The sequence below is a fragment of the Microchirus variegatus genome (assembly GCF_963457635.1).
Source record: "Microchirus variegatus genome assembly, chromosome: 1".
NCBI classification, from domain to species: Eukaryota; Metazoa; Chordata; class Actinopteri; order Pleuronectiformes; family Soleidae; genus Microchirus; species Microchirus variegatus.
The window spans coordinates 36279769-36294424 of NC_139802.1; the positions used below are offsets into that span (position 1 = coordinate 36279769).

At 42.9% G+C, this 14656-nt stretch overlaps 1 protein-coding gene across 1 annotated transcript in view; it reads left to right on the forward strand.

The window, feature by feature from the left end:
* Positions 1-14656, forward strand: part of ntng2b (netrin g2b) — a gene marked incomplete at both ends in the record, with an annotated part of 63605 nt that overhangs the window by 20825 nt on the left and 28124 nt on the right. Inside the window, one exon of the mRNA XM_083900652.1 lies at positions 13024-13196. Coding sequence (XP_083756778.1) covers positions 13024-13196 — 173 coding nt within the window. The remainder of the gene's footprint in view (positions 1-13023; positions 13197-14656) is intronic.

The following is a 14656-nucleotide window of genomic DNA, read 5'->3' on the forward strand; positions in this document are numbered from 1 at the left end:
TCGGTCATTTTGTGTATTGATTATTCACGAAGGGTGACTTTGACTTTGAAAGCTGTCACTACTATTTTTGAATTACACCAAAGTTTTCTTTTGTGTCCTTTGCGGAGTGAAGGTGAGAGGATGGGAGGTATAAGCCAGGATCAGGGGGAGAGGGAGAGAAAGAAAAGAGGGAGGCAGATGATGGATTAACTCCTAGTTTCATGGGACTAGCTGTGGTGTGTGATTTTGTGATGAATGATGGGAGGTGTGATGCTCTGTAAATATTATCCTCCAGTTCGCGTGGCCACCGCTGAGCAGAGCAACACAGTCTCTCCACGTTGTCTCTCCATATTTTCCACCCACAGTTCAAAATCCTTTCTGTTTCAGGAGGAAAACCACTTTGCACGTGAAAATAACTACTTTTGTTGTTATGCTTGTTGCGAGAAGAGGAAAATAGTTGCCCGCCTATGTGTCATACAGTATGTTGTGTGGCCCCTCCCAGCACACTCAGACTCCTCCCCTCCGAGTTATCTCCCTCCGAGGCAGCCGAGCCTCAGAAAACAGATCACTTTTTAAATCATTCATGAGAACTCTCCAGAAAAGAAGGGCATGCAGAAAGCTGAGGGACTGCAATGAGGAATGTGTGATTGTTCCTTTCATATGCGATGATTTATGACACAATGGATGTAACTGATTTGATAATCACAGTTTATTTCCCCTCAGAAGAGCAGAGAGTTAACGTCAGCAATTTTGCCTGTTTTCCTTTCATTCCCCTTCTTTTGTTTCACACGAACGTCTTTTTTTTCCCCATCCCCACCCTCTTCAATAGATTTTTCTTTTCTTCCTGCACCTTTCCCACCCCTCCTCTTACTCATCCCAGCAATATTCTTTTAAATTCACAAATACAATAAAGAATTCTCTCCCCACCAGTGCCTGCACTGTGCCTTACCGAGCATCTGGCGAGAGGGGAATCTCTTGATACCGCAAGCGTGCTTTAAAGCTGAAAAGCATGCTGGGAATTGTAAGTGGGAGAACACGAGGTAGAGGGAGGGTGTCCTTGGAAAGATGGTTTGTTCTCAGTCAGCCACATCAATTAGCATAGCATTATTACTGGCATGGTGAGTTCAAAGCAAACCTGTGTCTTTACTGCAGGACTGTCGCGGTCATTGCGAGACATGTAGATTGAGCATGAATAGACAACACAGGAATTGGAGTGTGAATGATTGTTAAGGCCACATTATACTTCTCCGTAATGTGTTATCCGACTGCGTAACCACGGAGACCCCGTGAGCCTTCATAGTTCTCTGTCGTGGTGCTGGATACACACTGCAATTTCCCTCCCGAACAGTAGGGGTCGCTACGCAAAGTTGTTCAAAATCATTTGAGGCGAGAAATTAGTCATTTAGAGTCTAAACATGTGGTTTGTGTATTAAGATATGACGCATTTTTAGTTTGGCAGCGGCGCTGTCGGCGGTGATCAGCTCCGCCTCTGTGGACGCTCGGTGCGCACTGTGGTCGACACAGAGCAGCGTTAGCTCGGCCTGTCCTGAGGACCAATCGCAGCCATTGCCGTCTCCGTTGTCCCTTGACGGAGTGACAGACACTTAAAAAATATTTTGTGTAGTCGGAGATGACGCAGAGGCTCTGCGTAACCTACGTAGAGCACTTTACGCAGGAGTATAAATTGTGCTTAAGGGGAAAAAAGTCCATGTCGGTGAGAGACACGGCTTCTCATACTGTGATCTGTTGGTTTTTGATGGTAAGATTGTGTAACAGCAGAGTTGTCCTGGAATGAAGGGACAGCAGCTCGCAAGTTTTTAACCCCAAAAAACTGTCCGGTACATAAAAAGGACATAATCAAAGCCCGGAAAATTATCCTACCACTGATTTAATGTATAATAATCAGTCAACATTTTCCTGCGGAGTTAAAGGTCTCATTCACTACTTTCAAGTCTTCTTCAATAGCACAAAAAAATATGTTTTTCCATTTCGTGACAATTCCAGATAAAACACAAAACATAATATATGAGAGGACACCATGTCATTGACAGCTGGTATCATCCAACAGAAGAAAAAAAAAACATGGTGCAAGTCCATCCATAAATCTTCTACCGCAGTGCCAATCTTAGCTGACAGGGCGATTGGTGGGGTACACCCTGAACAGGTTGCCAGTCCATCACAGGGCCACATAGAGACAACCAACTCTTCCCCATATTGCATGTTTTTGGACTGTTGGAGGCAGCCCGGAGAACCCGGGGTAAACCTACGCACACACATGGAGAACATGCAAACTTTTGAACTGAAAGGCCCTTGTTTCCGACCGGAGTCTTCTTGCTGCAAAGGCAAGAGTGCTAACCACTACAAATCACAAGGCTTCAAAACCAGAGTTCATTTTGTAACAGGTAAGACTACTACGGATGAACAAACAAGGAAGTCCTAATCCACTTTGTGCCCAGATTGGCAGCTGTGCAGAGCAGAGAAGAGAGCCAGGTCTTGACCTTCTCTCTCTCTCTACATCTCTGTTGTCAGTCTTGACATAGCAGCAGCAGCAGCAGCACACTTCAGTCACCTTCCATGTGAACAACACCATAAATGCTAACCCAGGATAGAAAATGATATACTGCCATATTTTCAAGACAACGCATCTACGCCTCTCTGCGACAGCAAAACACGGTGTATGAGATCAACCTTTTTGATGGCCATGGTTTAATGGTGTTCACACATTTTATGGTAACGTGTTGCATGATTAATTGATTAATCAAAAAAAATAATTGGGGTCATTTAGACACGGTTTCTCAACGAGTTGTTCTAAAGTCATACAAAGTTCACCTCACTTGAAAGAGATAAAGACAGATGCGTATCCCGACCGACCCTAATGTGTTTCAAATGGAGTGAACTAATATGATGAATTATTTTGTGATAGCAGCCCTGATCTAATTGTTTTCAGACCTATGCTTTAATAGCCATCAATTAATTTGCCGGTGACGACACGCAGTTTATAAGAAGTGAGCACAGTCCAGAGGTCGTTTCATTAATTGTTTAATAAATAAGTGAACCACTAACTCAGAGATTATTAAGGAAAATGTAATCATTATTGCATAAATGAATCACTTTCTGCTCAGAGCACTGTAAAACACCGTCCTTTCAGTTTTTCTTTTTCTTTTTTTTTTTTTAACAAAGACCCCAGGTTTTAGTCCTTGTACTAATTGTCTTGCTAACTGCACTTGTGGGGTTTGAAGCCCTCCTTTCCTCCTTCTCCTCCTCTGTTCCACTCTCCTCCTCTGGCCCGGGGCTGGGGATAGCTCTCGCCTCACTATATGACTAATGATGTTCCTTCTGTCTCAAGGTTTTAGCAGGATAATTATATTAACCCTTGTCCTCTGGCTGATCCCTGCTCAGCTCCTCTTCCCCAGGCATCCTCCCTTTTCACGCTCTCCGTGGAATTAGACTCTCATGCACACATGCGTATGCCAGTATGTGTAAGTGTGTGTTTTGTGCTTGACGGTGTGTATGTGCATGTCTGCAAGTTGTGGTGACTTTTAGGATACTTTCCAGTTTAGCATTCAAATTAGAGGACACGATGAGAAACAGGAGCAGTACTGTAGATGCAGTTGTGATTGTGTGAAACACCGAGCGCATGAGTGGAGATGGATACAGGTTACAGGTTTAAAAATGTGTTAATTTACAATCACATCCAGTCGTTAGGGGTTTAAAAGTCTCACCGTCTCAGGGAGAACTTCTAGAGCATTTTTATCTTTTCCATTCCAAAGCATTCTTTTATTCTAATATGCACAAAAACACAGACAAAAGATTCTACAAACATCCATACAGCCATAGGGGGTGTGACAACTCTGTGGGGGGGCAGCATAACAGGAAGAACCTCCCACCAAACCCCATGTAGCTTCGGAGTTTCAATTTCTTCATCACTTTTTATTCCTCCCTTTGCCTCCTCCCATCTCCCTTTACCTTTTCTTTATTCATATCTAAAGTAAGAGGACGTATAGTAAAGACCCCCCAAATTGCACCCAATTTCCTCTCTCCCTAGGCGTAAGTCTTTGCTGTATAGTGTTTATTAAAGCATATTCAGCAGCAGCAAGCACTCTGTGGGGAGGCCACCACTCTAATATTCTGCACAGTTACACAGCGATCTCGGGACGATCGCAGGAAAGGCCAGCAGTCTTTAGCTGGAAGGAGCCTAACGATGCCGTGACACGGCCGCTTCAGATAAAAAAAACAGTGTCAGCCGTTCTGCAGCTTCATGCTGCATCATTCTGCATGAATATTACAATGCTGGCGTGCAGAGTCTTAAATTACCACCCGCCAAGAGCCAAATGCCAGTAAAATATGTCTAGTGTGGTTGAATTAATGAGGGTCACCCATCACAGTGGTCAGTGATGTTTGACAGTGCATCTGTTTATGGGTGATACAATTCAGCATATGTTATGTTATGTCAATTTAAACGGATAAATAAACTAATTAAGATCTGACCAATATGAAGCCTTAGCCAGGCCATTCCATCTATTTATAAAGCAAGTTTCATCTGTGTGTCTGTGACAGGTATATCTCGCTGACCGTTCATCAGATCGCCCTCAAATTTGGGATATGGGTTGAGCATGACCTGATGGTGTGCTTCCTTGATTTTCAAATTTTTTGGAGGGATTTTAATTTCCGCTGATGCTTCACTTTTGCCGATTTATCACGCTACACCAGGCAGGCAGCGGCTCATCAGCAGCAGCTGCGCTGTCTGGAGCGGGGGAGGTGGGGGTGAAGAGCCTGTCTGTTTATTTTGAATTTCATTAGCATGCTACTACTTTGCGGCTAACTTGGCAAACCTGTTTCCAAAGGTAAGCTAGCGAGGCTACGATTAGCATTAGCGTAGGGCTAACATAATACAAACACTGTGCAACCTCATTAAGCACAACGCAAATGTTTAAATTTTTCAATTAGCATTAACGTAGCTAGCTGTTGTGACTTTTCATGCATTACCATAACTGAAAAATCTTCTTCAGCTCCCACTATAGGAATACATACTTCCTACAGGCACTGCACTAGTTACATTACATGTCATTTAGCAGACACTTACAATGGAGTACAACCAGCCAGGGGTGGAGTTGAACTTGTCTCCTGTACATGGGAGTACCAGTTTTAACCACTGAGCTACTCCACCTAATTAAAGTACAGTAAAAAAAAAAAAATACACAGCTTTAAATTATATGACTTGCATCTGTCTGTGTTTCTATTTCGGTCCAGCGAAAGTAGCACAAACATGAGTTTGAATTATTCTTACATGTGTTCATTATGACACAATTTTTACAAATATGCAACGCCATCAGGCTGTGTTTTTTAACTGCTCTTCTTACACACTTTGGTGTATGCAGTGTAGACTTCTTTTTTCACAAAAACACATGGGACAATTGCACATGGGTTGGAAAACAGTCCTCACACACGTGCGTGCTTTACCTACATCGTCTCTGTGTCTGAGGTGCTGTGATGTCCTTACAGTACAAACACAGTATTATTTAAAGTGAATTCAAACACGCTGCACATTAAGCCGCACTGAAGAGGAGCACATAAATCAACATACTCTGCTTAGCTGCAGCAGACTGGCTCACAGATATAATCAGCAAATTTTAACAAGTCAGGTGATCTGGCTCAAACAAATACTAAGAAATCGCTTTGTAAAATAAGGGCAACGCACAAACGGCTAAGTAAACAAGAAAGTTATTTACAAATTGGGTCTTATCCTCGTACGCATGCAGCAGATCAGTGGAAACAGCCAGTGTGACAAAATCCTTTGAAAGCTGTAAATTAATTACCCCCGCAGTTTGAAAGGCCAGCAAAAATGGTAAGTTTCACACAGCTGGCATGTAACCCGCACCTGAACATATTAATATATAGCGAAAACATAAAGAGTGGGAGTTTCTGCTATACTCATGAGAATGGTCCACTGAGGTCTGGACTAGAGAACAAGATGTGCCCATGTAGGCTGTATTATTTAGTTATTTGGTCCTGTGCATAAAGTACATCCTTCACAGAGCTCAAAGTGGACCCGAGTTCGCCCTGCTGCTCTTTACGTGACCCAACCAGGCCAATCAGAGGGCTGCTCTTAGATCTGAATGCCAGCTAAGCAGCACGCAACAGCCATTTACTGTATCCTGTGTAAATAATTCACTCAAACGCTTAGTCTCACACAGTCTCCCCCAACCCCATCTCTCTCTCTCCCTCTTTCTCTCTGTGTGTGTCTTCCATCTCTGTATCCAGCCCTCTATCTAGTGCATGATCCCAAAGTCAAAGTCACACTATTTTACACAGAGAAAACTGTGCTAATATAATGAATCATCTCATATACTCACACCAGGGAGCTCACACTGTGCACTGCATAGCAGTGCAACACTATCTAACACTATCTCTCACACATGGTATGGATTTCAAAGTCAGTCAAGGTCATTACTGCACTTTAGATCATTTAAGATTTCTTCTTGTTGGACATTTGTGATTTTTTTGTGTGTGTGTGCATGCAGATTATTTTTGAAGCTCCAGAAAATTTACCCAAAAACATAGAAAACAGAGATTGGGGGAAAGACAGGAAGAACAGAGTGAAGCAGGAGTTGTATTTAAAATACATTTGCAGTTAACAGTGCGTCATTAAATATATCATGTGTGTCTGAGAGAAGTGATTTGTAAAAAAAAAAAGAAAAAAAAAAAGAAGTCATAATTCTTGTAATAATTGTGAGGTTGACCTACTGTGCTATTAAAAAACAAGGCACTGAGTAATTCCTACTCACCACTTGCTTGCACAGGAGGCCAGTTATAGATTACCTGTTTAGCGAGGAGGGAGAGCAAGAGGGTGCACATCTGTGTGAGAGAGGATGGATGGATAGCGGATAGAAAAAAAGGTGAGGAGGGGTAGAGAACAGAGAGGGGAGAAGGGAACGTTTGAAGAGACTCTCGCTTGCTCCCGTGCTACGGGAGGCTGCACTCGAGGAAAATCGATCCTCTCCCTTCAGAGAAAGAAATTTATGAAGCTGGAACATAAACGCAGTCATGTCCAATTAGCTGCTCTGAATTTACGAGGCGAGGCGAGGGGAGGAAGTGGGAGGGGATGTGGTGATAAAGACTTCAGCAGAAGCCGATAAGTCGTGCTGCTGATCAATGATCCCGTCGTCACGCGACTCCAACTCCTCCCTTGGTCACTGTACGCCGCCTCGGTTCCACGAGCAAGTTCAGTCGCCCAGTTTAACTAACGTCTGCTCCGCCTCCCTCCACCAAAAACACGGAAACTATGAATATATGAATGTTGTTTATTTGAAACGTTTAATTGGCAGACACAGCATTTCTCCTTTTTCATTTAAAAATCCACTCTCAATGGAAATGTGCTGAACGCTTTAAGTTACTATATCACACTCGTGTAAGTTCTGAAGCGGTTGCAATGTCACAAACTTGTGCTCATGTCCTGAATTTTGATTTAAGGCGAGCGCAGCATTGAATTTGAATGCATCTGGTGTCACAAACAGCACTGTTCTGAAACTAAGGTGAAAACAGTTTTCTTTAATCAACGACTAAACCAAGTGCAGGAAAAGGAAAAAAAACAAACAAATCCAATCGATATTTAACAGAATATCAAATATCTAATCTGGGGCAAAAACAGGATATCTGTGAACAAATCTCTCAAAATATATTGCGTATATAAAATGTTATTTATAGGAAGCAGATTTCCTTTAGTTCACCCCCTCCATGTGCACATACATTATCATTAGTCTGCCCTGGTTTGGGTGTTAAGCCTCTCATCAACACTCATCGTTGCCCATTAGACTCTCACTCCACTATGATTCCAGCATTTGTGCAGACAGGCTGTGTATTTTGAGGTATCAAGAGAAAAAAGAAGTTGTTGCAAGTGGGCCTTCTCAGTGATGGCTGATCGAACACAGAGTAGGAGAGGAGGGAGATCGCTTGCTTGGTCGACGCTGCATTGATGCAGTCTGTCATCACAGGTTCGAGCACGTCAACGCAGACTCCCCCCTCCCCCCCTCCGGCTGCTCCTCTTCATCCTCCTCCTCTGTGCCTCACCGCTGAAGCCAGACAGGCAGCCAGACTGTCAGGGCTTTGACACAACTGCCCTACTCCCTGCTGCACTCACTGCTCAGCCCATGCCCCCCCCTACTATATTCTCCTCCACACACACACACACACTCCTCTCAAACACATGTCCACAACCCAATTTACCCGACGCACTCGCACACACAGTGAACGGTCGTGCAACGGGGCAGCGGCCAAAGAGCTTAAAGCAGACAGGGAGACACAAAGATGGAAAAGCAAAAAAAAATATTGGAGGACTGGAACGGCTACAGTGGATGGAGATTGGGAGCAAACTGGGAAAAAATAAAGTGGGAAGAGAGCGAACCAGAAAAGAAGAGAGCGCGAGTGATAGCCGCGTCTCTGGAGAGGAATAGAGGCATAGAGGAGTCGACTACAGTATAGAGACAGATAAAGCCCCATTAACTGCCGCTTCCAGCTGCTTTCTCAGGCTCTGCCACCACATGACTCCCCCCTTGATGTTTGTTTATCTTTCTTCTTATTTATTCTCCTAATTGCTGCGTCTCAGCTGTCTAAAAGAGGCAATCCTTGTATCATTAACTACACAGGGCCGACATGACTTCACAGACTGCGATAAGAGTGGACAGATAAGCCTGGACAGTGATACAGATCAGATTACACTTATCTTAAATGTCTATTAGATAACTGCCCCAGGTCATTAGTCACATCATATGTAACTATGTAATTTTACATATAACAACGTAGGGCTGGGCGATATGGCCTCAAATCAATATCACGATATATTGAGCAGCTCACCTCGAAAACGATAAATGAACAATAAGTTTGAAGTTGCTGATGATGTCATCGCCTAATTTGCATTATTGACCTATTTGCCTGATATAAGCATGTGCGTCGTGACACACAGATATCAGTACTGACACATATCAGTGTTATGTTTGATATCTATACGCTGAACACGTCCGAGTGTCTTAAAAGGACATGCCTACCTATCCTTTTGGAGGGTTCCACCAAGAACCCTTTTAAAACCCTTTATTCAGAAAAGGGGTGTTAAAGGGTTCTCTGGATCAAAATGGTTCTTACTGGAACCATTAGTGTTACCAAGAACCCTTGAAAAACTTTCTTCAGGAAAGGGTTTTTCAGAAGCAAATGGATCCAGGTAGAACCTCAGCCCTTGTAGAAGGACCCTTTTGGAACCCTTATTTCGAAGAGTGCAGTTGAAATGTACGCAAAAAGTAATTAACACTAACTGATGTAATGTCTTACAACATCCGATTCATCCCGAGAAATGTATCAAATATAATATAGAACATATATATAGAACACATACAATTAATCCCCCAGGTTTTATCCTTTAGTCTTAGTAATTAAAGTGTTGTTTAGTGCCTGCAGCAGTGGAGACATCATAGATTTCCAGCAGAACTTGGGCATCTGTATTATTACGACACACCTGCTGTTACCACAGGTGTTGCCAGTTCAACCAGCTGAAATCCTCAGTGGTCAGAATTATAACTTTAACAGGTGTCCTGTGCGGTGGACTTGTAAACAAATACAGTGCTGAAGACATGTTTCTCTCTAGTTTGAAAACACATTTTACATCCATGTTCACGAGCAGGCGGTCTGCTCTTACTGCTGCCCATTTTTGTACATGATCACCACCTGTCAGTGAAGTACTGCGAAACATCAGCAGAAATGTGTCTTACACCGTGTACGTGTGTGTCCTCAAGAATAACCTCATAAACATCTGAAACTACAGTTTAAATATCTAATGGTCAGGCCACAGACAGCCATCACTTCACCCAAATGTTAAAAAGCTTATTCTAAAGCCTCTATAAAACCTCCAAATAATTTTTATTTTAAACACGATATACTTATAGAAACACACTTATGGGTAGTTGATTCAATTTCTGACAATAAAAACTTTCTACATGGTGTGCACTGGACGTTTAAGGCAACATAACCAACACGCTGATAAACAGAAGTATTGACCCATAATTACAGCAGCTAATTAAAACACCTCCTTGTTTGTGTGGTTTCTAATGCAGACTGGAATACATTTGCATGCCTTATCGTCTTGCCTTTTGCAAAATACACACACTCTCTCTCTCACTCTTTCTCTCTCACATCCTGCTTCTTTTTGCCCTTCTTTGTCTTTTGCTTCGCTCACAGTCTCACATTTCACCCCTCTCACTCTCTCCCACTCTCTCAACGTAAACAGACAGGGTTGAGAAGGATGCAGCTGTCCCACTTTAACTCAGCTCAGTGCTGCTACCTCCCTACTTTGATGACTGTGCAGTGAAGGTGGACATCTTGCACATTAACATATGGTTGTGCCCATGTATTATTCGTGCGCAGAGGGACTAAAGAGAAGGATCGGGAGAAATCCCAGCGCAAGCTGTCACCCGAAAGAGCAAGAGAGACGAGGCACTTGGAAAGTCAGAGTGTCACATCAGTCGTGTGGAAAGAGTCAAAGGATACAGTGCCCTTGGTCTTCCTGGACTGTATATGGCAGGAGTCCGGGATGGGGATAAGTGTCCATAAAGATTCAACCTGAAAGACTGTGCGACTCAATATTAACACAAAAACTAGAGGGGCTGGTTAACAGTGGGTGAGTGACATAGCTTCAAGGTAAATTCAAGGACAGATGGATGTAGTCATGCAGGCTTTAACGTCAGTCTGCAGTTCACGTAATTGATAAGTGGAGGGCCATTTCCTCTACTAGGCTGCAGCCATTAAGGCCTACAAGACACAACAGTATGCCTAGAAAATCACTCCGCTCTTCAGTATTGATTTTAAACTACAACTTCTAGCCCCCGCACTCAGCGGCGCTTCCACATTTGCGATGAGACAGATGAGATTTATCACCAAAGACGCAGAAGATGAGAAGCAGTGATATGTTCAGCGCTGTCAGTCACTCAACGCGGGCATTAGTCACCGGCGCTTCTGCCTCTCTGATCTGTTGTCTGTCATCGGCTCCCTCGGAGAAATACATCACAATCACACCAAGCAGAAACACACACTCACACACACACACACACACCTGTCTCATTTCACACACAGTCACTCTCATGGAGGCATGCATGATTTTCCTCCATGAAAAAGAGATGTTCAATTTCCCCCTCTGCTAAATGGACAGCTCGTGTCCTTCAGGAAGCACGCGGGAAACAAGGCCTCGTCTGTGAATGGATTCTCCCTTGCACGTCCTGTCAGCTCATTCAAGTGATCAGAGAGAAATGTGGGTAATTTATAGGAGTGAGAGCAACAGTGTGATAGCAGACACAACTCAACCACCACCGGCTGTCTCCACTTTTGTCCCGTGATGACAAATCTGTGTTTCTCCGAGTTGCAGCCATTGTTGCTCTGCGATTAATGCGTAAACTTAGAAACTTTGGGCTAAGCTCGACAGGCTACCAGCGTAAACCGAGATAAATAAATAAATATACAGAAGCTGATGAGAAAGCGCAGATTAGTGTGAGGAAGGAAGATTGAAGTCGTCATCTCGCCAGAATACAGGGGCCATTCTTTGAATATTTGATGCAGGCGGATAGCTGTTCACTCCAGTGGAACAAACTGGATTGGAGTCAGTCGCTCATCTGGAAAAGGCTGTAATTTAAAGTCGTCGCTGCAGAGTGTCCTTACGATCCTCATTTCGTTCCCAGCTGAACTTAAACCTCTGAATCTGCCAACCTGGGGCCTGCGGTCGTATCGTGTGCACGGTTATATATACAGAAGATTGGTTTATGTCTGCAAGCAAGCGTATACAAAAACACGCACACAAGACACTTAAATTTCACTGGCAATAACTGTCAACAATTAAATGCTCCCAAATGGTAGAGTGGGATAGAGAGCAGGGGAATACTGTAGATTATCAGTAATGTTAGACCCACTTACTTTTGTGCCTATTTGTTTCATTTTAAACACAATGATTTGCAGTTTCCGGAATTATTTAGACAGTGGTAACACAAAAAGAAGCCTATATACGCAGCCTTTTAAATGCCCAGTGTGGAATTAATAATCAGTTCTACTCTACATTCTGTTCAGTCAAGATCTTTGTCCTGTGGGAGATTTATCAGATTTTGTCAAAAGTTTAAATACACTTTTATTGCATTACTCAGCCCAAGGGTGAAGAGTAAAGCTGCTGTAATCACACGCCACAGAATAAGACGTCGTGCCAACTGTACCAGTCGAGCACACATCAAAATACAAGTGGACGCTCCAGCTCTGCATGAGACTTCTGAGAGAAAACTGAATTTAAGCCAAGACACAAGACTGTAAAGCTTGATTTTGTCACTCTGATATTTTCCTTCAGATAAATGTATTTTTTAAGCAATTACTCTGGACTCGGAATGTCATACCTTCACCAGTAGAAACCGACCGTGTCATCACGTACAGCAGACCCCCATTGGACGATACCAGCTGTCAATCTCACTGGTGTCCACTCATATGTGTTGTGCTTCATCTTCCTATAAATGGGGAAAAGAATCTATGAAATTGCCATCATGCGTTATTGAAGAAGATCTGAAAGTAGTGATGCTTATTGATGTTGTGAATCAAGTGGGACGTAGGCTCATTTTCCCATAGATTTCCAATCAAATGGCGTCCCATTTGAAGTCCCATTTGCTATTCATTACTTGGCTTCAAGAAGAACACGGACAATTATGTCCATTTTTTAATATACTGTGTACACCCATAACACAACACAGTATAAAAGGTGCACATGCAGTAGGTTTCTGCTCATAAAAGCAGACAAAGTCTACAATCTTGTTATTACAATGCAACTTAACAGCCCTTACTTAAACTCCAAGTCAATTCCATGATATTGAAAATCTCCTATATTTAGCACCATTAACACCTCAATAAAAAAAAGCGGAAAAACACTGGGTGATTACAACTTTCACTTGCTGCCTTATATGAGATGTGTGCAACCCCCTTCCACACATACTGGATATCACCTCACATGTGTCACCAATCTTCTCTCTTTTTTTTTTTAAGGTGTAAGTGTAACCTACATGCCTCCCAGTGCCTGCTGCAGGATGGGAACCTCCAGTGTCAGTGTGAACACAACACCACAGGCCAGGACTGCCAGCGCTGCAGGAAGGGCTTCAAAGCCAAATCCTGGAAGGCTGGTTCCTACCTGCCAACACCTAACGGAACGCCCAACACTTGTACGTACCCAGAATATGTTCATCCAACACATCAGTATCACCCACAGAGACACAGAACTGCTGATTTCTCTCTTACTGTAACACTGTATTATTCACTGTAGACTAAAACCAGCAATCTGGTAGACATTAAGAAATCAAAGTACGAGACTGTACCTTTTGCTGTCGCTCAAGTTGAACCCTATCAGGGTACAAGCCCTGTACCTTTCTCAGTGTGTACAGGTACATTTTTGTCACTAGGGGTGCAGAAATGTTTCTTTAGAGGTACAAACAAGCAGGTACAAATTTTAAATATACATTGGTTTTATGCTGATAGGGTACAACTGGAGCGACAAAGCATTTGTACCTTTTTAGGTACAGTCTCGTGCTTTGATTTCTTAGTGTGCATGACAAACTGGAATATGTAGTTCTTCTTGCTCACAGTTTTCATATGACTTAAACAAAGACACCGTGCATGGTGTAAATTGGTGGCTTTTCCTGCTGTTATGCGGAGCAGCATGATGTATTTCTTCCGGTTTTCTATTTCTACCTAAACTGTCATTAAAGCTTACTCATTAGTAATGAACTACGATTAGTGTGATAGGCTAACATAAGCTAATAAAATAGGTAGACTGTCTCTAGTTTATACCTATATTCGGCTTACACTTGGCGTTGTTATTTTGGATGAGCAGTCGCTTCAGTCCCAGTGTGTGCTGACACTGTCACCTGATGTGTTGAAACCAGAGAGTAATGATAGTGTAAAAATCTAACTCGGCTCACTCTGCATGGCCATTATAGTGGGAAAATATGTGGCTGGCTGAACGAAAAACTGTGATCGTCACGCCATTATTCTCACAGTGACACTGTTTTTCATATAATTGTTCACAGTAAGTTGAGTCTATTTTGGTCTCTTATTGCACTCCATGTTTTTAACACGGGCTGTGCTTTTATATGAAAATCTGTGTATTTGTGCATCAGTTTTTTTTCATCACTCCAAGGTCCTGAAAAGGACCTGCTAAGCCGAGGGATAGCGTTTGAAGCACAGGAGACACCGAGAGAGACTGAGCTTTCAGAGTTGTCGTTAAATTACTGCAGAGAGCAGATCAGAGCTGTGTAACAACGGGGAAAGTGCGTGGGGGGAAATCCTCTTGGAGAACTGGCTACAGTAGTGAGCAATGATAAAATAATAATCTAGGGCAGCCCCTCCCTGCGTTTCTCCTTTAAAAAAGAAAAGAAATGGACCCACTCATGCACAGAGACATGTACGCTCCCATAAACCTGCACCTGCACATTCGCTGCAAAGAATGGCTTTATTGTCAGCCCTTTTTTTTTTTTTTTTTTTTTAATCAGGCTAATGTTTCCAACCCAGTTCTACTGGTACGGACACACACCCTCAGAGCACGTCACTACCCGAAATCCATTAGTGCAATTTAAAAATTTAAATGTTTGCAACCTCCTTGGCTGAAATGCTACAAAAAATGGCC